The 25,577-nt window shown below is 38.7% G+C and overlaps 4 protein-coding genes across 5 annotated transcripts; 2 read left to right on the forward strand and 2 right to left on the reverse strand.

Annotated features, from left to right (window-relative positions):
• Positions 1–9,501: 9,501 nt before the first annotated feature.
• Positions 9,502–10,827, forward strand: LOC149091803 (trypsin-3-like). The gene is made up of 4 exons (XM_089258132.1): positions 9,502–9,678; positions 9,793–9,991; positions 10,046–10,307; positions 10,393–10,827. Exons 1-4 carry the CDS (start codon positions 9,612–9,614, stop codon positions 10,747–10,749), a joined length of 885 nt encoding a protein of 294 aa, XP_089114258.1. The 5' UTR covers positions 9,502–9,611; the 3' UTR covers positions 10,750–10,827.
• Positions 10,828–11,453: 626 nt separating this feature from the next.
• On the forward strand, positions 11,454–12,827 carry LOC115562594 (chymotrypsin-2-like). The gene is made up of 4 exons (XM_030384392.2): positions 11,454–11,630; positions 11,849–12,002; positions 12,068–12,329; positions 12,433–12,827. The coding sequence occupies exons 1-4, from the start codon at positions 11,564–11,566 to the stop codon at positions 12,790–12,792; spliced, it is 843 nt and encodes a 280-aa protein (XP_030240252.2). The 5' UTR covers positions 11,454–11,563; the 3' UTR covers positions 12,793–12,827.
• Positions 12,828–14,384: 1,557 nt separating this feature from the next.
• LOC108649492 (ethanolaminephosphotransferase 1) lies at positions 14,385–18,859 on the reverse strand. Of its 2 annotated transcripts, none has more exons than XR_016196463.1 (9): positions 18,209–18,853; positions 16,689–16,757; positions 16,441–16,630; positions 16,122–16,378; positions 15,733–15,887; positions 15,491–15,671; positions 15,210–15,419; positions 14,809–15,134; positions 14,385–14,542 (listed from the first exon to the last, which is right to left on the reverse strand). XR_016196463.1 is itself a non-coding variant. In XM_030384406.2 (9 exons), exons 1-9 carry the CDS (start codon positions 18,263–18,265, stop codon positions 14,456–14,458), a joined length of 1,248 nt encoding a protein of 415 aa, XP_030240266.1. In that variant the 5' UTR covers positions 18,266–18,859; the 3' UTR covers positions 14,385–14,455. The 2 variants fall into 2 exon arrangements, 1 of the variants encoding a protein (XP_030240266.1); XM_030384406.2 differs by having other exon boundaries at positions 15,093–15,134; positions 18,209–18,859.
• Positions 18,860–20,647: 1,788 nt separating this feature from the next.
• On the reverse strand, positions 20,648–25,323 carry LKRSDH (lysine ketoglutarate reductase/saccharopine dehydrogenase). The gene is made up of 8 exons (XM_030384397.2): positions 25,137–25,323; positions 24,923–25,069; positions 23,530–23,706; positions 23,087–23,465; positions 22,447–23,021; positions 21,090–22,245; positions 20,855–21,031; positions 20,648–20,781 (listed from the first exon to the last, which is right to left on the reverse strand). The coding sequence occupies exons 1-8, from the start codon at positions 25,194–25,196 to the stop codon at positions 20,663–20,665; spliced, it is 2,790 nt and encodes a 929-aa protein (XP_030240257.1). The 5' UTR covers positions 25,197–25,323; the 3' UTR covers positions 20,648–20,662.
• Positions 25,324–25,577: the final 254 nt, after the last annotated feature.

Consider the following 25,577-nt stretch of genomic DNA (forward strand, 5'->3'; position numbering starts at 1 on the left):
TACTTATAGTAAATACTTATAGTAAATACTTATAGGAAATACTTATAAGAAATACTTATTGGAAATACTTATACGAAATACTTATAGGGAATACTTGTAGAAAATACTTAAAGGCAATAATTGTGGGAAATACTTATAGGCAATACTTAGAGGAAATACTTGTAGGAAATACATGTAAGAAATACTTGTGGGAAATATTAGGAGGAAAAACTTATAGGGAATACTTAGAGGAAATACTTGTAGGAAAAACTTATAGGGAATACTTACTGTAAGCCAAAATTTTGTTTGATTTATAATTTTATTATTATTATGAAAGGTTACTACGAATAATTTGTTAAATATATAAACTGCTTTTCGTATGTTTTCTTCCATGTTTCATCTAAAGCACTTTTCCTGCATTTTAGTCAGTTTTAGCTGACTCAACAGCTGACAACACTAGAGTGAGCCCCGCCAATGGATCGCAATGTGGTGGCTAATTGCAGCGTGTGTTGACTTAACCACGCAATTATGCCAAGTGTGGTGACTAATCAGAGTTAAGTATTGAGCTGCATGTGTGCATAAATCAAATGTAAGTCGGGGGATTATGTCTAGTGCGGTGACTATTTGATATCAACATAAATCATGTGACTTTGTCTAGCTTAACGGAATTATAGTTCAGCTGCTTATGCATTTACTATTCACATATTGTATATCAATGTATGTGTGTGAGTGTTTTTTTAGCAAATCAAAACTTGGGCAATTTGGCTCATAAATATTGCAGACAAACGGAAGCTAAATGATATAAAAGGATGTTGCACAGTGGCGCTGTGCGTTCGTTCCGTATTCAGTTGAAAGGCAAAATTAACAATATGCAAAATTCATGTTAAAATATCGGAAAAATATATTTCTTTTCTGCGCAAGCAATCCTTTCCCATCCAACGCTTTTACAGACCTTTTATTTGGTTGCCTGCACGACTTTTCTTTTCGTTTTGAGTGTGTGTGTGTGTGTGTGTGTGGGTGGGCAGAAAGAGAGAAAGAAAAAAAACAGGCAGTAGCTCTCCCATGCGGAAGGATTGGGCGGCATTGCGAGAATATGGAGTAAAGGGTAGATGGCGCTTTCATATGCTCCATGCCAAAGCAATAAAAATGTAACTTGTTGTTTTTGTAGCTGCGGGTGTGGTGGTGCTACTGCTCTTGGTGAATGAATGAAAGCGTCGACCCGTCGACGACTCCACGATGATGCGAAATCGAATCTCGAATGCTTTTGCCCGGCAAAGTGAGCGGCTCTGTGGATTAGTATGCATGTATGTGTGTGGGTGTGTATGTGTATGCATGTGTGTGTGTGTGTCGGTGTGCATATAAAAATACAGTTATCTGTTCTATTTGCGCATTTATAAATATTTGTTTGCTTTAGTTCTGGGCATGCACATTACACAGGCTCCGCCATGTTCCGTGAATGGCAATGTATATTTATATGTGCATGTGTATGTGTGTGAGTGTGAGTGTGTCTGTATGATTGTGATTGTGATTCTGAGTAAGAGGTATTGAATGTTAGCCCTTACTGAGCCGGTTGCCGACCTTTGGCCGCCCCAGAGAATAGCTGCCTGACACCCAAAAAAAAAAAAAAATGAAAAAAAAAATGCAAAAAAGCGAGAGACTCTTTTTTTCTGTGTGCCTCTGCTGCTGCTCTTTTGTTTAGTTCTGGTTCGACCATTCACTCTGTTGAAAAGGGTACATCTATATTCTCTTTTGCTATAGTTTTTCATTTTCTTTTATTATCATTATTTTCTGTTGAGTTGTTTGGCATAAGCACTTGGATATGTGTCAAAATTCAAGCCATCAAGTTGGTTTCACTAGTGCATAAAGCAAAAAAGTATCTCATAGATACTTTTAAAGCCAAATCAAAAGGAAATGTGAAAGGAAATCTCTGCAATTGACAGAGCTTAAATCTGAATATTTGTTATGGGAATTCTCTCTACATCTTAAATAAATAAATATGACAAAATAAGTAGAGCTATATTACGAAAAATTCTATAAATGGGCTGACCTACTATCCCATATTTATTATTTCATATTCTCTTTCAAAAATAATTACTAAAAACTTAAATAAATTAAATTTTCTGCCTAATTTGCTAAAATATTACTCATAAATGTATTTGTTTTTCTTAAAATATTTTCTGAAAATTATTCTGTATTAAATTCTATTAGTTGAAGTTTTTAATAATAATAATATTAAGCCAAACTTAAAGCAAAAATTGTTCGCTCACGTATTTGATAACAATTTTATAGCTACAACATTGCTATTCATTAAAATAATGAAATTTTCAGCAGAGCTGAAACTGAGACGCAATAATTCTCAGAAATTCACGAATCCAGTCAACAAATTTATGCCACTTTTAAAGCTCAGCTGCATAGGAAACGAATTCCAAGAAAAACACTCAGGCTTGCTGGACATAGATGTATTTTATTTGTATTTGTATTTTGTAATATATATGCTTGGCGATATCGATAAAGTCCTTGCGCTTCAAAACGATAAATGTTACATCAATTATGTGAAATATGGATATAGATATCATAGCTGCTCCCAAGGTCCAATTATTATATAATTATATAAAATAAGTAGTAAAGATGAAAAATTATTATATTTTTCTTGCGTTATTGTCTTGGTGTTTTTATTTATTATTTCATTTGAATTATGATAGTCTTCCAATGATTTATAGTAGTTACAGTTATATCTATTATAGTTATATCTAGAGACAGATACGAATGCTGATTAAGAACAAGAGTAATTTGCTTCAATTTCCAAATCTAAACTGACTACATTTGAAAAATGTTAATAGCTTTTCCATTTATGTTGTGAGATCCAACCCAAATGGGCCAAGGAAAGCAATATGTTTATTTGCACTTTAATATCTTGCTAGCATTTGATAGAGTTTTCAGCTTATGCACATCTAGTGGTACGAAGGCATGCTCAAACTTTCTGCCAAGGTCGTCCACTCGAGCGTCACATGCCAAGCGATGAATGAACGAGGAGTAAAATAGAAGCGAAAGAAAAATGCTGAGAAAATTTCATTTTCAAATTGCACCCCAGTGACACATTTTGCAAACCCAATCCGTTTGTACATACACACACACACACACACACACACACACACACACACACACACACACAGAGATAGATAGAGAGAGAATGCCCCAGTTGAGGCGTCACCTAGTATGCTCCCTAGACAATTGGAAAACTTTGAGGCGACTTTTTGCGTATTTCCATTGCGAGGAGTTTTCATTGTTTTTCTTACGACTCATTTCACGTTTTAATTCCTAGGCGCCTCGCCGACTTTCTGCATCATTTGCGACGACAAATTTGCGCTGCCAAACCAGCTGGGCGTGCTCTACATATACATACACACGAACATATCTATGTACATCTGTCTATCTGTATATTTATGTACATATAAATGCGAATTGGGCGTGGCATAATGGTTCGTGTCCATTGATAATGTCAAAAGGAGTTGTGCGTCTGTTGCATTAGCCGGATTTTAAATATTTGCCTTTGCCACACTAAAGTCCCAAATTGCTTGGCCCACTAAGTGTTCAATTACCGAAAAGTACGTAGCCCAGAATAGGCAGACGGATGGACGGACGGACGAACGAACGCCTTGCCAACCGTAGAATGCTTAAGATAATGACAAACAGTCCCAAGTGGGAGGAGCTGGGGCGTATACGTAACCAATGATGGTCCACATTGATAGCAGCTGCGATTGATGGCTGCTAAGGCAACCTGCTTCCGCAGAGCTACGGTTACGGCTACGGCTGCCACGGGTACTATGTCAGCTATGGCTGATATTGCTGCTGGTGTCCAGCAATTGGTTTAAATTTTATTTATGAGCTGCCATCAAATCAGCATAAGTAGGTTAAACGCAAATGTCAATCGTAAATTCGCTGACTTGGCCCATAAAACGCCAAATAAATTAAATTGTCGCGTTTCACAGCTGAGCTGAAGTACGTGGCCACGAGTCCGTCAAACCGACCAGATGCCTATGGAATAAAACTGTGCTGTATGCCGCAATATTTCATAAACTTGAGCTCTCCTGCTCCTCGAATTAGCTAATGCCAACATATACATATACATTAAATAGCATAATCCCAAGACAGCGTTTGTTTAGCCAAAGTGCCGGCTCAGATTGACTCAAGGAATTTCCTGAATTTGATGCAGGAGCAGCAGCAGGAGCAGTAGCAGGAGAACGTCCCTCGGCCCACTCGGCCCACTTGGCCTGTTGCAGCTGTTAGTTTAGGCGCCGAAACACTTCTCCGCTTTGACATCAATATTATTCCAACTAAGTTGAAACATAATCACAGTCTCTGTCTCACTCTCCCCCTCTCTATCTCTCAAATGGCACTGATTTATATTATCGATTCATTTACTTAGAGTATAACCAATTTATAGCCTGTGCTGCGAAATATATCAAGTTCTGGCTGTCGAAATCAATATGCTTAGAGCAATTCACATTTAATTAGAATACGCACTTAAAACCACAGATCAATTCATTACATTGAATGCGCTGAGCATTGTTAGTTGTTCATAGATTTTGATTTTCAGGGACTATATTTAAACAACTATATAGATATATGTGAATAAAGCTTAAAGTATTTTTAATAAATAACCATGAATATAATTTCAAATAATTTGCTTACTTTTTACATATTCATATAAGTTATTTATATTAAACTACTATTTTATTTGCAATTACTTTATATTTATATATTATTTTATATTATTTATTAATACAAACTTCATTATGCATCCCTAACTATCATTTCTTTATAATTCTTTATAATTGTTATATGTTTGTATGCAACGATAAATTTATATTTTATATTTTGCCATTAAATTTCTTCTTTTCCTGTAAACTTTTAACAATGTCTTACCGTCCTTTTAAAATCTTCTTGACTTCTTTAATGCTACTGCTAATTAAGATAACTCCATCAAGTTATGACATTATCTATGAAAAATTGGTTTAAATCAGTTTTTTCCTTTTTCTGCTTCTTTTGTTATTCTTTTCTACTACTTTCCCTGTTTTTCTTCTTCGGCTTTCGCTTCTTCTACTGTTATTAAAGCTAACAAATTAAGCTAAATAATTGAATCGGTCAGAAAAAATATAATCTATCTTTAATTTATACAGACAGATTAGCTTATTTTAAGTAAATTGCAAAAAAAAATATATATATATCGCAGTTATAAAATATTTCTACTACTTTAAAAAATGTTTATTGAACCTCGATACAAGAAAAGTTCAAAGAAAAGAAAAAAATAACAAGTTTTAAGCAGACAGAACTGCCTATACTCAATTTCGTTTTTTCATGAAGCAGAGCATAAATCACTTAAGGATTGCTTAAGACCTATGAAGCATACACACTTACACTCACACACACACACACTCAAAAATCAAAGTGGGTATAGTCTAAGAAATTACCACGCTAACAGCTAGAGCTACGTACAAGAAGTTTTCCACTCAGTGAGCTTTAACTTTGGATGACTCTCTACTCGAATGGAGACCCACCCAAGAAGTGGGTAGGGGTGGGGCGAGAGAGTCCAGTACACTGCAAGCTCAGCTATGGCTGCCCACTAATGATGGCGCCTGGAGGGTGAAAAGATGAGGGGAGTCGGGAGCAGACAAGTATGGCTGCTTACCACTCATGTCCCCCGACATGGTCCTTGGCCGGGTTAAACCTGTTAACGTTAAGTTTTCAACCATTGTGAAGCTTGTTGGTCTATAAATTGACTGGTCGTAGCTCAGCTCAGCTCAGCCGTGCGCACTACTTGACCACACATTGGCGCATTGTCACGCGCGCTCTCAGCCAACCTGCCACACACCCACACAGAGAGACAGTGAAAGAGGGGAAGGGGGGTGCAAGGCAGCTACCACCAGCATATTCATCAATAGAGCAAATGCCACAGTGTTCATCCAATTTCAGCTGAAACTCGACTTGTCGCTGGGTTAACAAAAAAAATCTGTTAAAATAAATCACAACAATTTGTACATTTTCGCCTCGTTGGCCAGAAACGAAGACGCTATATATATATATGTGGTGACGATGATGACGTTGGCAACACACACACATGGCTAAAAACCAGCAGCTGGTTTTTGGGCCTGACTGAAAAGGACAATGTCTGCTTGGCTTGATTTTTTGGGCTATTAAGTTGTCATTTGGCTGCGGGTATACTTATCTTTGCATCTGTATGTGTGTGTGTGTGGGTGCCTATTTGAGCACGTGACCACCACAGCTATCAGTCGGCTGCTTCCTCTGCTCAACTTATGACAACTTTGATTGCAGTCAATTTATTAACAGCTTTGTGAATGTTGCCACAGCCAGCATTTGACCAGGTAACGGAGCGGCATATATGACATATGCCATGTGATGGGCGGCATGCGGCATGCGGCATGCGTCGTGTGGCAGGTGGCAGCTGTTGGGTGTCGGTCGGGATTGAGCATTACAAATGCCTGACATAATTGTTTAACGCCATGTTTTTAATTAGCCGCCACACACGGACGTCAAATACAAAGCTAAATACAGAAAGCATGTCAGCCAAACAAAAGGACATGATAAACGTTTGTGTAGGAATACAAAAAAAAAGGAAGCAAATGAAAAAAAAAAAAAACAAAGGCTGCGAATGTTTGCCAGTATGTATGTATGTATATATGCTTAAAACCCTATTACCATGGTAATCCTTTTGACAAATGAATTTTAACATGCCCTCGCACACACACACACACACACACAGACACATACACATACCTTTGCATGGACAACTCAATGTCAGTTGGCCCAGTGCTAGACGCTACGCGAAAAATTATGCTATGCGTCTGTCTGTGTATGTGTGTGTGCCCGAGTATGTGAGTGAGTGAGGGAAAGTGTGCGCTCATGCGCATATGTCTAGCTCACATGCATGTAAATATGCCTACGCACACGTGAATGTGCATAACTAACGACACTCAACTGCGATCCGATTTGTTAAAGAGTTGAAAAGTAACAAAAGAACTGAGTTTAAACAATTCAATTAAAGAAGTCTAGGGCATTCAAATTTATGAGTCTTTCTAAGGAACTAAGGTTTATCATAAGTGTTATCATATACATAAGTAGGCGTAAAAATATGTAGCATTATTCTAGATACCAAACTGAAACCAACTTGCTAGCTTGCTGTGTGTTTCTATGCGATTCTTAAAATTGTATAGTAGGGCTCTTATATTATAGAATTATTTATAAAATCCATTACGAAGAGGAACGTGTACTAACAACTATTTTTCTCATATGCTATTATATTTTTATGATGAAACTTACATCTATACGCCCATACGGAGGCTAGTCTGCCTCTCTTTCTCTAACTTACATCTATACGCCCATACGGAGGCTAGTCTGTCTCTATCTGTCCTCGTCATTATGTTCCATCTCTTGATTTTTACGTACTCCTCTTTTCATATCCTGGGTGGTCGTTTTTTCTCTTCAACTCTCGCTGCTATACACGACGCTCTCATCTTTCTCTTTGTTCTCTCTCTCTCTCTATCTATCTCTCTCTCTGACTGCCTCTCTCTCACTTTACTCTGCCTCTGCATTGATCATCTATCTCTCTCTCTCCCACTACCTCTCTCTTTACTCTCACAACTTCTTATAAAAAGCTAAACAATTTATCAGTTCTTCATTTTTTTGTCTCTTAGGGAATACCCTATCTAAGTAATAAATCAACTGCAATATAAATGTAATATAACAGTCATTATTATTATTTTCAAAATAATAAATAAAATAATTTAGGCAAAATTAATGACATTACCGTATTTAGGCTTCTCACATTCATTGCATTGGCCTCGGCAGTAAATTATTAACCAAATATTGAATCAGCAAATGGAGTTACGTTTGTGATCGGTTGGCAGGTGGCACATAGCAGCTGGAGAGCATACGGAGCAGGTCCTTTGATACCACACACACACACATAATATAGCACACGCGACCCCGCTATAAAAATTCAATAGTCCATGCGAGACTCGAAGCGGGAAGCTCTTTGAAATCATCTACATCATCAATTTTTGCTTAGTTTTTGCTCGAATTGGGGAGCGAAGCTTGGGCACGCACTTGGGTGCTCCCACGGCGGCCATAGAATCAACCAGTGCACACAGTGGGAAGCCAATTTCGGTAGCTTTTGCTTCAGCGTTTGCCCTGCCAACAGACTCGCAAATCGCATGCTTCGCTGCCAGATGCCTGGCAATAAAATATTCATTTACTTGACATTTGTTGTTGTTGTTGCTGTTGTTGCTGTTGCTTCACAGGATGCATCATTCAAGTCAAGTCCGTGGCACGCCCACCACAGCATCGGTTCAGCATTTGACACGCTTTTGGGACTCGCGCACACACACCGTCAACTTTTTGCACCCTTCATAAAAAATGTAATTTTCAAAAACATTTGGAAATTTGAAATTGAATTTGCCGCACGCTTGAAGTTCGCTGCTTTGGATCCTCCCAGCCCATTTCTGCCAATCTCCTCCATAACAACTGTATGCAAAGCATCTTCAAGATTACACGGAGGCCCAGCCAAGCCAGCTCCAATACATAAAAGACGAGCCACACTTTTAGGCTGGGGCTTTTGGGGGCTTAGTAGCAGGTGGCAGCTTTGCTGGCCTCTTCCGACCACCCCCAACCCCTGCCTCGACACTTTTTTTCTCTTTTTTTCTGCAGATATGTATGTGGAAAAGTGTAAGTGACATGAAAGGCGCACAAAGCGCAAAAACCTTTAATAACTTTACGCTCTTTGTTTTCAAGCACACTTTGGCAAGTAAGTGACTTTCATGCCCACCCCCCAACAGCCACCTCCTTTACGACTCTCAAAGGCTGCACAACTTCCGCTTTGAAGTTTGTGTCCTATGCGTTTCTTTTGACGCTCCATTTCAGCCCAAAAGCTAAAACTACATCCTTCCGAAAAGTAAACAAACCGAGCAACGCCTTTAAAAGAAGCTGCCCAAACGCATCCGCCGCTGCGCCTGCTTGCCCCATTCCAATGTATAATTTATGACCTATTTATTGTCAATAAATACAGCCTCATAGCGACCATTTTGTGCGCTGCGACTAAATAAAGACAAATGAGCCTTCAGTTTAGTGGGTGGATCGAGACATACTTTGAAATACACACTATACATACATATATACTTTGTATCCGCATAAAAAGCAATGGCAACTGAGGTATTCATCACACAGGCCAAATGGGCAGTTTTTATACCCTGCACCCATTGAAATTGGAAAATACGGGTATAATGGTCTTGTCAAAGCGTGTGTAACAGGCACAAGAAGGGATGACAGACCCCTTCAAGTAAACATATATTCTTGATTGCACCACGTACCTATACGAGTTAGGGCCTTGAACAGACTGAGCTTTTTTCAATTAATCTCTTACTATTGATTAGAACCGTTTTAAAAACTATTATTATGGTAAAACTCTCTCACCTCAGGAACTATCCAAACTTTGCATTTAAAGTCATAGAAATGGTTATGTTATAAATTAAAATCCGTTCATTCAGTACTTTTTTTTAATTCTACAAATTTTTAATATTTCAAAATTTTGGTTTTCTTATTGTCTTTAAGCAAAAATTATGGCTGCGTTGGCCATTTTAATAAAGCTAATCGGCCTGATATGCGTATTTTTATTGATGAGTGGAGGTAAGCCAGTAACACTAATATAAATGCGTCGGAGTTGCCCGACTAGGAAGGAATCATCCATAATATACTCCATAAATTGTATCTATCCGTATCAATCTTCGCTTATTTTTAAAGCCGAAGCTAATAAACAACCTGCACCTGGTAAAAAGCCTCCCGCCTCTACAATAAAAAAGCTCACCATTGAGCAGGTTCCATATTTGGCAACATTACGCAGTGGTTCTAGAGAGTCCAGTAGAGCTAGCACTGGATATTTGTGTGTGGCGACTATTATTCATAAACGTGTGCTTGTCACACCAGCTGTATGTATATATGGGTGGGTACAACTGACTGAAAGTGTTCGCTGTTATTATGAGTTTGTATTCTACAGACAAAAACGAAAAGATTTGGTGGTTGTAGTGGGGAATACGTTTATTAGAGGTGTAAGTCCCACAATGAAAGTGTTGGATATCGAAACTTGGAGATGGCATGCATTGTATAAATTTGGGGGAATGGCATACAATATTGGATTGGTCTTCACGGATAAAGATATGACGTCCAAATATGGGGCTATTGCATCTATAGCCATTAACAAGAGCAAATTAAGACCGCATACCAAATGTTTATATTGTGGATGGAGTAGGACTTCTATTGTAAGCACATTTATAATTGTATCCACTATATTGGTACATGTGTATCTATAACCAATCTTCTCTCATTTTTTTTTTTTTCCTTTAGAAATCGAAACAGATCGATAACCCTCCGCTGGGATTTTTTGTATGGAATACCTACAATGAAGATTGCTATAAGATCACTACCACGACTGGTTTAATGTGCTCCTATGTGCCAGGTATGGACGAATTTAAAAATAAAACTGAAGATCTTGGTAACCCGATAGTATGCAACGGTGTACTTTCTGGTGTATTCCTTGAAAGGCGTGGGGAGATCTCAGTATATATTGATATATATTTATATAGAAAATGGATAAACGGAGCCATTTACCTCCATTTCCATTCAGCCACTCCACCTCTTCGATCGATTTGCTGTCAATGGCTTTTTGCTTCGACCATTAGCATTTTTTTTATCTTCAGCTAAAAACGTGAATGTGTATGATTCCTATATATGATTTTAATTTTATTTTACATAAATAATTTTTTACTGTATCGTTAACAATCCTGTGCTATTTTTGAGTGAATGAATACACTTGTCTCAGACTTGTAGGACCATAAGAAATATAACTGCGCTGGTGTTTTGTTTTAGTATTGATCTATGCAAACATATGCTTCATGTATACACGGATTTGTTGTATGTTGTTTGAGGATCATCGGTGACCTCGCCTAAGTGCCACGAGAGAGAGAGATACGAGTACTTTTGTGGTGCTCGCAGCAAAGAGAGATTGCCCTGTGATTCTACTGATCTTTTGGCATATCGGCAGCCAGGCCTCACTCAAGAGCTTACACCACGAAGCATTCTCAGCGGCTACATGCTATAAAGGCTCCGACCACTTAGCCCTGGAGGATGATCAATGGAAAATACAAAATCAAAGTATACCGAAAAGTGACGAAACTCCAAACAAGTGAACAAAGGGCATTAAGATAGAAATTTTGTTAAAAAGACATTCAAAATATCCCAAGAGGCAAAAATTTTAGCAAGAAGATAAGTCCTAAGAAAAATCTAGGATTATCAGTCGTCACCATGTAGCAAAAGTCGCAAAGGAGTCTGAGATGCCTGTTCAGGAGCGAATCTCGCAAATCTTGAAGCTAGTTTCTGAACTTTTCATTTTTAATCAAATTTAATTTTTATTATGTTTTGAAATTCGTTTAGTCACTTTAGTCAGTAGAACTATTTTAATTCTGTATTTTTTAATTCATCAAAATTTTGGTTTTCTTGTTTTCATTTAATAAATATTATGGCTGCGTTAGCCATTTTAATGCAGCATATCAGCCTCATCTGCGTATCTTTACTGATAAAAGGAGGTAAGCCAAGGGCACTTAGAAATGTTTCGGGATTGCCCGACTAGTAGAGAATCTAACCCCGCCGATTGGCGGATTGTATTTTTGGATAACCATATGATATCAGAGATCCAAACAATATTTAATTGTTAATTTTTGACCGTTTGATGGGGACAGTCCACCCCTCTAAAAGAGAAATCTTTGTGTGTGCATAAAAACAACGTAGAATGATCGGATATCAGCTCTTTGCAGGAATGTTGACGTTAAGGAGTTTCCATATCTGGGCACCCTCCGAAATTTAAAAATGGAGTCTGAGGCAGCTGGCAGTGGATATGTATGTGCGGCGACTCTTATTCATAACCGTGTGTTTATCACATCCGGTGAATGTATACACGGGTATGTACCTACGGTGTGTACCTATTTGAATGTTTTTACTGATATTCTGAATTGATTTTCTGCAGGAAAAGACCAGAAGATCTGATAGTTGTAGTAGGGACTACGTTAATAAGGGGCTTACCTAAGACAATACTGGTACTGAGAATCGAATACATGAGACTGCATGGATTGTATGTGCATAAAAAGCATGATTACAATATTGGATTAATCTTCACCTCTGAGGATACACCACCCATTAAGAACGCAATTGGATATGCACCATTAAACAAGAAAAAGATACCACCTCATACCAGATGTCATATTATCGGCTGGGGTGTAGCTGCTGACGTAAGCATATTAACAATTATATCTCCTATATTATAACATGAACATAACATGAATCACTTGGATATTGATAAGTAAACCAATTCATTAACTTTTCCTACATTAGAATTTGCGGGACCGTCCAAAACTAATATCTAATTGGAGTGTCGGCCATCTTACGTGTTATAAGTCCACCGGTAATATTGGGTTGATATGCACCTACATATATAAGAGAGCTAATGCGGACCATTCTGATGCTGGTACCCCGCTAATATGCAATGATAAACTTGCGGGTGTATTCATCACTAGGGGCTCCTATAGATTTCATATATTTACAGATATTTATAAATTTAGAAAATGGATAAACGGAGCTATTTACATCCACTTCCACAGTGATACGCCAATGATCGAAGCCCCATTTAGCGAAGGATCGGTTTGCTGCCCGTGCCTAGTTGTTTTGGTATTTAGCATCTATTTGGTTATCTAATAGTCATCTATATTAGTTATCTGACACTCAAATCGCGAATGTGTGATTCCTATATGTGATTTTAACTTTAAATATATATATATATATATATTTGTTTTTTTTTTTTTTTTTTTTTTTTGCTTTATCCTGAACAAATCTAAGCGAAATTATCTCTGCGCTAAGAACTATTGTTATTAATATAAAGTCACTCACCCTCCTTCATGGACACACGCTGCAAATGTTTCGCAAGGCTTAACCACAATATGTAGCATCCTTACAGACGTTTAGCGTAGAAAGCGGAAAACAGGAAAACAGAAGCCACCCACTGCGGTTTACAAAAAGTTAAAATATCCCTTTAAACGATCCGTCGTTCAATGCATAACTGTGTCTGTGTGCGTGTGTATATGCGTGTGTGTATCTAGGTAAAATGGCATCAAATATAATAACGACCACAACAATGCGTGACATGCATGCAAAAATTGTTGGCCTTAAAGTGTGCATTAGCTGAAAGAAGGTATGAGTGTGCGTGTGTGTGTGTGTGTGTAATATTTTTCAAACACATACGCCAAATCACTTTCTAAATGCAATGCCAATAAAAAAGCAGACCAAAGTGTTGAAAAAAATATATAAATATATGTATATAAATATATGTATAAGGGCTGGGTATGTGTACAGACGCAGATATAATTTGATGCTGCTGACAGAAGCGTGTCGCAGCCCGGGGCAAGTAGAAAATGAGAAATAGATACGCTACGTGACAATAGCAATGTGGAACTGCTAACAGGCCTACGAAAATCCCTATATTCATTTGGAGAAACTACAGAAATTAATATTGGCACAGATTAAATAGTTTGAGAACTGTTTTTTGCACTGAAATTTTGAAATAATTCTAAAAGAAAAAATTATTTCATTCGAAAATATAAACAAAAGCAGATATATAGGCACGAATGCATTAATAAGTTTTAGGTAAAGGATTGACAGATTTGTTGATATTATAGAATATTGGCCTTTATAATCGTACCTTTTAATCCTTTACTCATATAAATATATATACATATATAGCATCGGCTTTAATAGGACATAAAAATGGGCATAAAAAACATAAGTTACTTATTATAAGTTACGAATTTGTATGACCCTAGCTTCAAAGAAGTTCGACGATATATTATTTGAAAACATTTTATAGTATTTAGTAACATTGAGACAGAAAGCAAAAACGCTCTCTAATCTACTCGCCTCTATTTCTTGATCAGGTAGATATAATCAGTACATTGTCCTTTTTAAGGCAGCCACGCCTTCTATTGCCTATCACATAACTTTGAGAAAATACAATTTAACCTGATTTTCTAGTTTTAATGAGTTCAGGGTATGAAATGTAACACATTTTATTGCATTTAAATTTGCATTTATTCGTCAAAATGGCCGACACACAGCTGCCCTCTGGCGGGCAAATTGTGCAGCTCAGCAAAGCTTTCAGCTAAAAAGCTCACCAGCGAAAACTTTAGGGAGTAAGGCACTTGGTGAGCTTTTTTGCACTTCTTAATAGTAATATTGTTGTTTTGCTCTTTTTTTTTCGTTGTATGATTTTAACTTAAACTTAAAAAAAAAAACAATTGTTGCAATTTTACATAAATTTACTTAGGAAAGACGTTTGGGCACGACAAGAATCCAAATCACTTATGAACTACACTTCTTCGACGACTTCCGTGGGTTTTGTGGCATCGACGACCTCGTTCAGTTCCGCTACGTCATTAACGGGCGTCTTCTTGATCTATGGAAATCATAATGCGAGCTTTGAGATAATACTGCTTAGCTGATTTTCCATTAGCTGAATGCATTTAGTACTTATCGGAACATGCAATTAGAGGTCGTAGCACACATGCAGTTTTGCAGCTGCCTTTTCATGCTTTATCATGCACTTACATACGTAACAGTGTTTATATATATCTTGATCTATACATATTTAGTATATATATATACATTACATACTTAGAAAACTAAGTTAGTTCAAAATAAGATTTCTTGGGTGGACTTTACCATTACATTGATGCGGCGCATGAGAGAGATAGAGAGCTTATATACTGACAGTTTATGGATCACTTAAACTTAGACCAGAGCGAGGCGAAATTTAATTTTGTAACACCCAACATTTATATCACATACAAAATGGCCAACCATTTGCAACCATTCGGTTGCTTAATCTTTTTGTTGAAATTTGTTCTTTGTTGAAGTTAGTTATGTAATTAGTTTCAATGACTTTTCAGGGATTTGTTATTCTTCTGGAATGTATGTTCAACGAAATCGCTGTCATATTTTCTTACTTTGAAGCAACGAATCTTAAAGTGGTCACACATTTCCGAGACCTATTGGGCAGAAAGTTGATGGAAAATGAAGATATTATATATAATGACTATGCAACGACTTCAATCTTCACTTACCACACCATAGCCATAATGCCAATGGGCCAACGTAACAAATATTGTTAAGCCATGAACGAGCCAGCGCTCACCCTGAGCTGTCAGATCCGTGCCCAGCACCTCCTCATACCAGGGAAAGCAGCAGACGCCCACGGTTGCGACCAATGGCCACATAAGTATATTGAAGCTATCGCAACGTGTATCCGACATTTGGGCCACGATCAGGCGGCACTATTTAAGATTAAGATTAAACAGCTTATAGCCTTTCCAATAGATATAATAACCAATTTCAGTAAACTTACTGCAATATTGGAAAAGATTGTGCCATAGAGTATCCACAGTATACGCGGTTCCAGGTTAATAACATTATTGCGCGAGAAGAATGACCAAACGAGCGTTATCACAAACAGCCAGAGGAAGGCGAAAAATGGACGCAACATCTCCATCATGGGACGCATTTTGCCCGTCTTATTCTTATAAGAGCTGCAAGAGTTAAGACCTTTACAATCAAGTAACAAGTTCAAGTCGAATATTAAATATTTACAGATATATATTGCGTATAATAATGGGGTGGCTGGACAGAATACCGGAGCCAATCAGGCCGACCTCGAATACATTTGCCACCGTAATGCCGTAAAAACTCGAGCGATAGATTTCAGGACCCACGATCGTGGCCACGAACAGCATTAAGCTGACGCCCTAAAATAAAGAGAGTTATTATTAGAGTTTCTTTCAGTGTTAAAATATTACTGCTATTAACAGCTTATAGTTTAATGGTTATATTCATAGTTAATAACAGTTTATATGAGCTTTAGGAATTTTATGTCCTTCAAAACAGAGCATATTAATTTCAAGTGATTATAGAAGATTTTAATTTACATCTATTATTTGCAATAGTTCTTAACAATTCATACTTCATTTGGTGGCACTTACCCACATGGTAAAGTCGTAGCCCCAGGGCAAAAACATAACGCCCGTATTGTATTTTTCCACATGTGTGAAATAGAAATTGAGAAATACGTTCCATATAACAAAGTACATGCGTATGGGCGGCAGATCTTCGGTGCCAAATAGTGAAAATATATAGATTGGTATAAGTGCCGCCGAATAGGAGTCCAAGCCGTGGTCGAACAGCTCTCCGAGCGGACCACTCGTGCCAGTGCGACGAGCCTGTTTGCCATCCATACCATCTATAAAAAGTTTACAGCTTAAATCAACTCAGATCTCAGATCATTTTGCTTGACATACTCACCCAAATTATAGTAGATAAGTATATTTATGGCAGCCACTGTCCACACCCAGCCGGGCACTGTATTGCCCACCGACTTATCATTGGCCGCCTTAAAGTCCCAGTCGTAGTAGGCCAGCAATAAGAAGTTCACCACGGTCATGAGAAAACCCACAAAGGTGAGTAAATTGGGTGCCAACCATTTTGGTAAATACTATATAGAGAGGATCTTTAAAAATCATCGTTTTGCTTCAAATTGATGAATAGCATACCTTTACACAAGCATTCCAGAAGGGATGCATAACATAGACGCTCAGAAGGCTGGTATCTATGCTATTGTACTAGATGAGAAAGATGACAATCATGTTAAGTAATAGATCACAATTTGGTATAACTAATATATAAATAATCGATGCTCAGCAGTCTACCATTGAAATCAGAAATATTTCTATTGGATATCTGTCATAAAGCAGCCCTAAAAGAATTTCATTGAAAACAGTTTTTCTTAATCTCGGAATCAAGCTTTGATATGGGTAAACTGAAATATAACACCTGTATACGTTCAAGCTCTATTTAAACAGACAAATGGGTTTGAATCGGGAGTTCTCAACTAGTAAATACTCTGCAAGGTGTGCGATAGGCTTTGACTTAAATAATAAATTGATTAGATAGATTCAGCTCGTAATCCTGATCAAGAGTACATATATATATATACATCTTACATACACTATCATTCAACCATTATTAAAAGACCTCTAAAGATCATCAATCTTGCTAATAATACTCGTAAGCAAACAAACCGTATGTCAAAAAAAAAAAAAAAAAAAAAACATTTGAATGCGAATGAGTTATAGACGGACATGTGTTTCAACAATTAGGCTCACTGAAATGACATAAACCTATTTACTATATTGATATAGCTAATAATATGAGCTGTATAGCTAATATTTATATATATTTCAGTGTAATCTAAAACCTTAATACTTAAGATATTATGTAATTATTTTGCAATCAAATCCAATCTAAAACCCAACAATAAAATCCAACTTATGACTGACTCTACGAGTACAGCAAGCATTTTATAGAAGTGTTATTACTATATTGAGAGTTATACATATATAATATTGATTTTGCAATCGGCAATTTTTCATTTCTGTATTTATTGGTGTCACTCTCTCTCTCTCTCTCCCTCTGCTCTTTGCTGTGCCACACTCCCTCACAGTGGCTCTATTATTTATTTATAGGCTAATCTGCTGTGCAAATTCTACTCGATCTGTCAACCCGGGAACTATCTCTCTAAAGACAGCACATGCTTCATTTGTAGTTCAACGCCTTTTCTGCGGAATTTACGACACGAAACAGCAACAAAGTCCATCCGGTCGATTAAATTGATGACCTAGGCCTAGTCATGCCTAGGGCCGATTTGATAAGCCCACGAGAATGCCAATATATAGAGCACATGCTAGTTAGTGACAGTGACATTGACAGCAGCAACAAATAAATCTTCCCATTGCCCAATTCTTAGATTAATCATGCGATCCTCTCTATACTACATACGTAGACATATGTGCCATATAATCTAAATATATTTATAGCCTACTAGCCGGAACTCATCGTAAACCTGATAATAACTGATTGACTTTGTAATAAAATTGATTGAATGCTTGCGGCGCCTCTCAAATATACATGGCGCATTGATTTTTCGTATAGCTTCTGGTTGGGGCTCGTGCTGCAGGTGAGCTTCAGTTGGTATTTAGTTGTATGTTTGTAGTGTAAACCGTTTAATGCTCACCTTGTAACGCTCGAAGCCCTGCAAATGGGTTTCCGTCAAATAGCGCATGTTGGGCATATTGGTTTGTTTTGCTATATGTGTGCGCTTATATGTATGTATATAGGCTTTTTTATTGCAATGATAAGAGTCGAGCACAGTTATATTATTATTGATATAATTATGACCTTTGCCTGTGGGGTCAAATGCACGCAACGAGCTTCGATTTAAACATTTTACGAAACGGTTCGCGTTGAGAAATTTCAGCAGCTGTTTACCATCGGCACGCACTTCTCTTGGCAAGTGAAACTAATATTTCTGCTTCTTATGTTTTATTATATTTTTTTTTAAGCACAGACCATAAATTAAATAATCGTTTATATAGACACACGGGATGCCGTTCGCCTGCGGTTCCCGTTGCTCCACTTGCAATTTCTTTTGTAGCTGTTGTTGTTGTTGTTGTTGTTGTTGCTGGCACGCAACACGCAAACAGCCGTTACTAATATATACAACAGTTCTTTATATATGTATGTATATACTTATATATATAGAAAAGGCGAAGCCACTTGTCAGACAATGACAACGCTCTGCGACTGCCTCGGCACTGTGTATTATCAAGACTGAAGACGAACTGCTCACTGACTGGACTGGCCGGCAGTTCGAGCGCAGCCCAAAAATATTTTTATTATTATTTTACTTTTTTCTAAATCAACTAGGAATCATACAGTCGCATGCCAACGACTGCGTTATACTCTATAAGTATGTATGTATGTATATGCAGGCTAACTAAGGCTTATAGCTGTCTGAGCTGCAGTGCGCTCTGTGTCGTTGGTAATTAAATGACGCATTGGCATAAGTGGGCATGGCTGTAAGAGAAGTTTAGCTAATACTTGAGGTATGAGAGGCAGTGATCCACATACTCTTCCATGTATAGAGCGGTGTAAAGTGTATACAAAAATCCAAGCGCTTAATTTAGAACGATTACTGCGGCTGAGCTTCGGTCGTTCGCTCTGCTTTTCACTAATCCCATTGCACACATTGTTATCGCACAGTTTGCGCCTCTCTTTAAAATCACTCACTCACACACACACACACACACCCTCGTATACAGCAAGAGCGAGTGCACGGGAGGCACACACGCACATACGCACACACGTATATGGGAATTTGCATTGAATGAATTAAAATTTGTAAAAGTCAAACAAGTGTTTGTAGTAGAAGAAGGGGATTATTGGTTATCAAGTTGTACTCTACGTTGATAGTCGCAATCTCCAGAGCAAAGTATTAGGTACATACATAGATTGCATAGCGTACAAAACCCTAAAGAAATCAAATAAAATAGAATGAATACCTCAGCATGTGACTGTGGGAACTCTGGTTAGCTTAACTAAATATAGGGCAATATTTATACACATACATATAAATATGTTTAATATATGTAGGTATTTACTTCATTATGGTTATGATTTTCAAATAGTTCAAGTTCAACTGATAACCCAAAAAAAATGAAGCCAACGGGTTGCCAAGTGATTAACAAACTGACAACACACTAAACAAAAACAAATTAATTCTATTAAAAGAAACCTCGAGGTTAGCGGAAAATCTGATTTAAGAAAATGTTATTAGGTGCAAGGAGATTTGTAAACGAAAAACGTTATTAAAAATTGAAGTTTCAGCTATAATTCATTTGGATTTGGAGGTTAGAATTGTGTTTTTGTTTAGATTTAGAGTTTTTAAAAATTTCGTTAAAGTTTTTTAAGAAACTTTTCTAATGAATGAAAAAACTACTTATTTACTTATTTAAAAAATCTAATTTTTCACAATATTTCACTGGGCTATGGTAATTGCTAAGCTCTATTAAAACATGTCAGTGTCAGTATCAGAATAAATTTGATTTTTGTTTTATATTTTCAATATCTATTTTTGATATATATATTAAGCTAAGCAAGTGTTTTTCAGTAAAGTTTCCACATTTCATTCATGAATATTTTGGAATATTTCGCAATACAGCAGTAAGAACGAACTTTAAATACAGTCATATATATAAACACATCGCTCATAATTAATTTTCAAAGACCAGCAAACAAAAACTGATAAAAATATTCCATTCTAAACAACAATTTTAACTGAAAGAACTAAAGGCCTTGGAGCTTAAATGTTTCGATTAATCACAAATGTCTATAAAATTTATTATAGAAAATTGGAGCGTTATTAATTTCCTTCTTCAAAACAGAACTCTAATCATAATACATATCTATACTAATAAGTATACTTTACTTAGTTTATATATGTATACAGATAACAGGTGCAGTCTTATCTAAATTTGGCATGACTGAAAATACAATGAAAACAACTCTATGTTTATAAATAATAATAGAGAACAGATAAGAAATATAAAATTAAAATGCAATAGATAACGTCATAGAGCTAAGGGAAAATTCTCGCTATTTCGGCCGTTTTAACTGTATGTAGGGATTACTAGTTGAGCCATCTGGATGTCTCTGTGGCAGTCAGACCTTCGGAGCGTAGTCTCTGCAGCATGGGACGATAGATGTCTGGCGTGAAGGGCAGCAAAACACCGCGTTCCTGAATCTCACCTGATATTACGAATAATATAAATAGATAATTTAGTAAAAAATACCCCTATGTAGTCTGTTGTGCATTATTTACCATCCAATATCATTTTGGCTGCAATAGCTGCTGGCTTGCCCACTGTCATGGCCATGGCCGAGTGTCCTTGGGGCTGGCCATAGACCACAAAATTAATGCCGCGCTCCTCGCGACGACCGTCGGGCCAGCGGATGCCCACCTCGTGACGCAGAATGACCAAATCACGCTCGTCACGCTCTGCAAAGGAGATTCAGTTAAACACAAGGACTGAAGAGCCTAACCCATTATCACTTACCGAACGCCAAACGCTTGGACAGATAATGGCTAAGCGTGTCCAGCGGCGAGTGCAGCTTAACCACTGGCGTCTCGTCCAGCAAGCCCAGACTCTCAATGCCATCCACGTCGCCCAGACGTTCGACTAGCTTCTGCTTGAGGTTCTCGTAGAAGATGCTCGTGTCGGACAGACCCAGCAGATGGGTGACTAGCTGTCGCCAGGTGACATCCGGTCCGCTGGGATGGAGCAATGCATTTGGCTCTGGATCGATGAGGCCGAGCAGCTGCATTGGCTTGATCGACTCCGAGAAGCCCTTGTAGCGTATGGTGCCACGCAGCAGGGTATGCACATCCCGGCCCAGTCCATAGAGTGCGCCATATTTGGTAGAGTCCCGATTGGGGAAACCCTCCAGAGCAAAGCCGGGCAAAAAGTCCAGGCTACGCGGATTGGACATTAACTCGCCGCCACCAGAGATCTCCACAATCTGTCCCTGGCTCAAATACTTCGCGGCGGACAACGTGTTGAGCAACACGCCCCTTGGCGACCAGGAGAACTTGTAGCGGAGCGCATTGTTCGAGTGCTCCGGTGCGGGCAGGCCGCCACAGTAGCTGACAAAGGATTCGACAACGCCGCCCTTCTCCTGCACCTCATGGATGCACTCCAGCGCCAGCAGATGATCGATGCCCGGATCCAGGCCCACCTCGTTCATGATGGTCACCCCGTTGGCGCGCGCCTCCTCATGCAGCTCCGAGATCTCGTCGTTCAGATAGCTGGCGGTCACCATGTGCGTCTTCTCCGCCACGCAGTAGCGCGCTATCGTGCCGTGAAGACAGTAGGGCAGCAGAGAGACCACCACATCCGCCTTGCCGCACAGCTCCTGCAGATGTCCGGTGCTCTCGTGCACATCCAAGTAGACGCTGTCAACGCCGGCATATTGCTGGGCCAGACGATCGGCCTCCTCCTTCACCTGCGAGCAGACCGTGATGCTCACGTCCTTCTCCCGGTGCAGCCACTCGACCAGCGGAGCCGAGACCATGCCAGCGCCTAGCACCAACACCGACTTTTGGGACTCGGAACGGCCTTCCATCTTGTGGCGCGAACGATTGCTCTGCGACTCGCGCAACTCCCGTATGTACTGGAAGCCCTCGGTCAGTTCTCCATTGCTGGCGATGATTGCCTAAGAGAATGCCAGACAGAGGTTAAGAGAGAGAGATTGCAAATGTACAGTGAGCAATGAAATAATGTGCATACTTGATAACGCAATGGCTGATAAGGAAAAGCAGCGTATTAGCTGAGCAAATACGCGAGGGAAGTTTGAGTATTTCGTCGATTTGTAAATATTTCATTCCATTACATACAAGACCCAGCTCTTACTCACCGACTGTATGGGATAGGTGAAGCGTTCCTCGTGCAGCGGCTTCTTGGCATCGCTCTTGATGATGTCGTGCACATGGGGCATCAGTAGCTCACCAAACAAGTCCGTTGATTCGCGTGGCAGCTGGGTGGGCATATTATCAATGGAGCAGACCAGCACGCCGGGACCCTTGAAGCTCTTGGTGTCCTTATTGCGATCCGCATCGTATAGGCAGAAGGGCGTGTCGATGGTGGTGCACTCGTTCATGAACTCAATGGATCCGCCGGGATCGGCGGAGATGTCACAAATGGCGAGCATGCGATGCGGCAGGGCTGGGCTGCCTTTGCTCGTGGGTAGCCAAGGTGTATTGGCCGGGCGCAGCAGATTCTTGGCATCCGGGATACTGATCAACTTCGGGCTGCCAACGGCCCAGTAGATGCCATTGACAATAACCGATGCGTATGCAGCGATCTTTTGGCTAAATGTGGAAATATAGCGTTCGGGAAACTCGTCGTACTCCTTGGCATCAAAGCCGCCGCCTTCGCGACGCTCCAAATGATCCGAGCGGCTCACCTCACAGCCGTACAGCTTATTTGTATCTAGATAAGATAGGTAAATCCATTTAGAAATTCCTCTTCTTTCTCTTTCACTCTTGAATACTTACTGCCATGCTCGGCTACCTTGCGCAGCATCTCTGGCGGCACATACTCAATGGGCAGGTCGGAGAACACCTCTTGGGCGCCCTGAGACACGTTGCCGGAGCCGGAGAACACAAAGGTCAATGGTCCAATTGACTTGGGCATCATGCCCAATGAAATCTCGTACCCACAGTCACGCACCGCCTGGCGAGCCATCGAGGAGTTGCGATAGTTGTGGGCGGGTCCGATGTGCATGAATGGTGTATGATGGCCCAGCGCCAGCAGGCGCAATCCAATGCCATGCAGGATGTTGACCATGCCTGCCACACCGGCATACTTACCAAACGCCACCTGGCGGGCGCCGCGCTCATCAATGATGCGCTCATAGTCAATGAGACGGATTTTCTACGAAGCACGAGTTGCAAAGAGAATTGAGAAATAAAAGATGGAATGACTAATGATTTCCCACCTTTTCGAGTATGGCATCGAGCAAAGGCATATTTGACTCCTGCGCCTTGATCGTATGCGAGAAGAAACAATAGGTCTTCCCTGGTATAAGCGCATCGATTGGCACCTGCTTAACGCCGAAAATAACCGAAGCATCGCTTATGTCCTCCTGGATCTGAGCTCCAGCTTGATTATAGGCCTATATTAAAAGAAAAATTAAATAGTTTAAGGAAGGTTTGATATTTGTAAACCTAAGAATTCCAAGAATTCGACTAATCTAATCGCAAAACTACCCAAATATTTTTCGAACTCTATGCTCATAATTTTTCCAATTATTATTTCCGCTTATCCGTAATCTAGCTAACTGCTATCAAATCATAATAATTTGATAGTCAACATAGCACGCGACATTAAAAGATTAATAAGCCAGCTAATTGTTATATGTAGACTATACAAATGAACGCTAATAATATACCCTGTAAACAGTGAAATATTTAATGTAAAATTAAATTGTATTTTTGAAAATTACATATGAATACATAATATTATATGTATATATCTATATGTTTCGATACGTACGAATAAATTTGTATTCAAAACTATTTTTTTATATTTTTTATTTGATTTATCTTAACTTCAAGCTATGTTTTATAAGAAATTTTATTAAAAAATAATTGTGAAAAATCAATATTATTTATTATAATTATATTGGTATTTAATTATATTTATATTCATATACATATATTGTATTTCCCCAAAATAGGTGTATGTGTGAGGTTTCAATTAAAAATTAATTTGAATTTTTTATTTATTATTTGTACGATATGTTAAATATAAAAATATATATATATTTTTTTTATGTATTTCTTTTATGTATAAATATTTTATTATTATTATATATTATATTTTTTTTTTTTTCAGTTTTCAATAAATCTATAAATAAATGTTTTTCCATCAATAAAAACAACGTAAATCAATTTTCAAAAGCTACCTCATCTATAAATAACTGTAGTGCAAATAAGCTAATGTCCTTGGCAACTAATCTGATTTCGATCTCGCATAACAGCGCGCATTGTATTATCAAGCTATTATTGTTTTGAAAATGCCTATCAAATAAATATTGTTTTTCGTAAAGTTCAGTAATATATATTATCTGGGAAAAAAGAGGTTGACTCAAAACACATTCCCAGCGAGATAACATGAAATGATTCTACATTTGCGGCGCTTGACTGCTGCCAAGGCCAACGATTGCCAAATTTAGAGCTTATCTGCCAAAAACTTTTATGATGCACTCCACATGGTGGGCATACATCATGCGACTCTGTAACTAAGCTCACATATAGCATGCTGATTAGGCCCAATTATAATTTTAAGTGCATATATTTGATTTGTATATATGATAATTCAGGGCTCACCTGCATGGGATAGGCGCGTCGATTGGAGGGCTGGACAATGACTTTGACGCCCTGTTTGACCAGCTTCTGGACATGGGTGGGCCCGAATGGAGCGCGACGCTCCCATACGGATTGATCCTCGCGACGTATGGCAATCACATGACCATGCTATACACAAAATATATATATTTATAACTCATCAACGGATGCTGGACGGGATTCGACGTCCACTTACATGACGCTGTCTGGTGAGCGCAGGCGCGATCGTTGCACGCAATTGTAGAAAACGTGACATATTCCGTCCGTCACTTGTCTATCAAAGTAAAGAGTTTGCACTCTGTATATATATGTGTGGATTAATTATGATGATCCGAAATACTGATGCCGCTGCAAGATCCGTCAGCACTGAGCACTCGATGCGTTCTAAAAACCGTATAAGCGAGAAGTCGACGCGCCTCTATCAGCAGCACGAGCGAACCGACCGACAAACGGACGGACATCTGCTGGGCGATAAGCCGGACGCACACAAGGCATAATGGAGCGCCTCTGGGCAGCGTGTAAACCTAATAAAATAATAACAAGAGGCGTGTTAAGAGCTCGGTCTCTTTACCATGCGTACTATATGATTAGTGAAAGTGTTTCGAGACTGAAAATTTTCCATTCACTTATTTTTCCA

This window comes from Drosophila navojoa, chromosome 3 (assembly GCF_054131105.1).
Source record: "Drosophila navojoa isolate 15081-1374.11 chromosome 3, UAZ_NAV_1.0, whole genome shotgun sequence".
Classification (NCBI taxonomy): Eukaryota; Metazoa; Arthropoda; class Insecta; order Diptera; family Drosophilidae; genus Drosophila; species Drosophila navojoa.

Bases quoted from the DNA above. Each gene is read 5' to 3' on its own strand.
- LKRSDH (XM_030384397.2), bottom strand. From the start codon at position 25,196: ATGTCACGTTTTCTACAATTGCGTGCAACGATCGCGCCTGCGCTCACC. The intron at 23,707-24,922 runs GTGAGCCCTGAA...CTTTTAATATAG, and splicing joins GACGCGCCTATCCCATGCAG to GCCTATAATCAAGCTGGAGC. The intron at 23,022-23,086 runs GTAAGTATTCAA...TATCTTATCTAG, and splicing joins CAAGGTAGCCGAGCATGGCA to ATACAAATAAGCTGTACGGC.
- LOC108649492 (XM_030384406.2), bottom strand. From the start codon at position 18,265: ATGCCCAACATGCGCTATTTGACGGAAACCCATTTGCAGGGCTTCGAG. The intron at 16,379-16,440 runs GTGAGTATGTCA...AACTTTTTATAG, and splicing joins ACTTATCTACTATAATTTGG to ATGGTATGGATGGCAAACAG. The intron at 14,543-15,092 runs GTAAGAAAATAT...TGATTTCCATAG, and splicing joins TTAAGATTCGTTGCTTCAAA to ATCAAGAAGACGCCCGTTAA.
- LOC149091803 (XM_089258132.1), top strand. From the start codon at position 9,612: ATGGCTGCGTTGGCCATTTTAATAAAGCTAATCGGCCTGATATGCGTA. The intron at 9,679-9,792 runs GTAAGCCAGTAA...TTATTTTTAAAG, and splicing joins ATTTTTATTGATGAGTGGAG to CCGAAGCTAATAAACAACCT. The intron at 10,308-10,392 runs GTAAGCACATTT...TTTTTCCTTTAG, and splicing joins GATGGAGTAGGACTTCTATT to AAATCGAAACAGATCGATAA.
- LOC115562594 (XM_030384392.2), top strand. From the start codon at position 11,564: ATGGCTGCGTTAGCCATTTTAATGCAGCATATCAGCCTCATCTGCGTA. The intron at 11,631-11,848 runs GTAAGCCAAGGG...ATCGGATATCAG, and splicing joins ATCTTTACTGATAAAAGGAG to CTCTTTGCAGGAATGTTGAC. The intron at 12,330-12,432 runs GTAAGCATATTA...TTCCTACATTAG, and splicing joins GCTGGGGTGTAGCTGCTGAC to AATTTGCGGGACCGTCCAAA.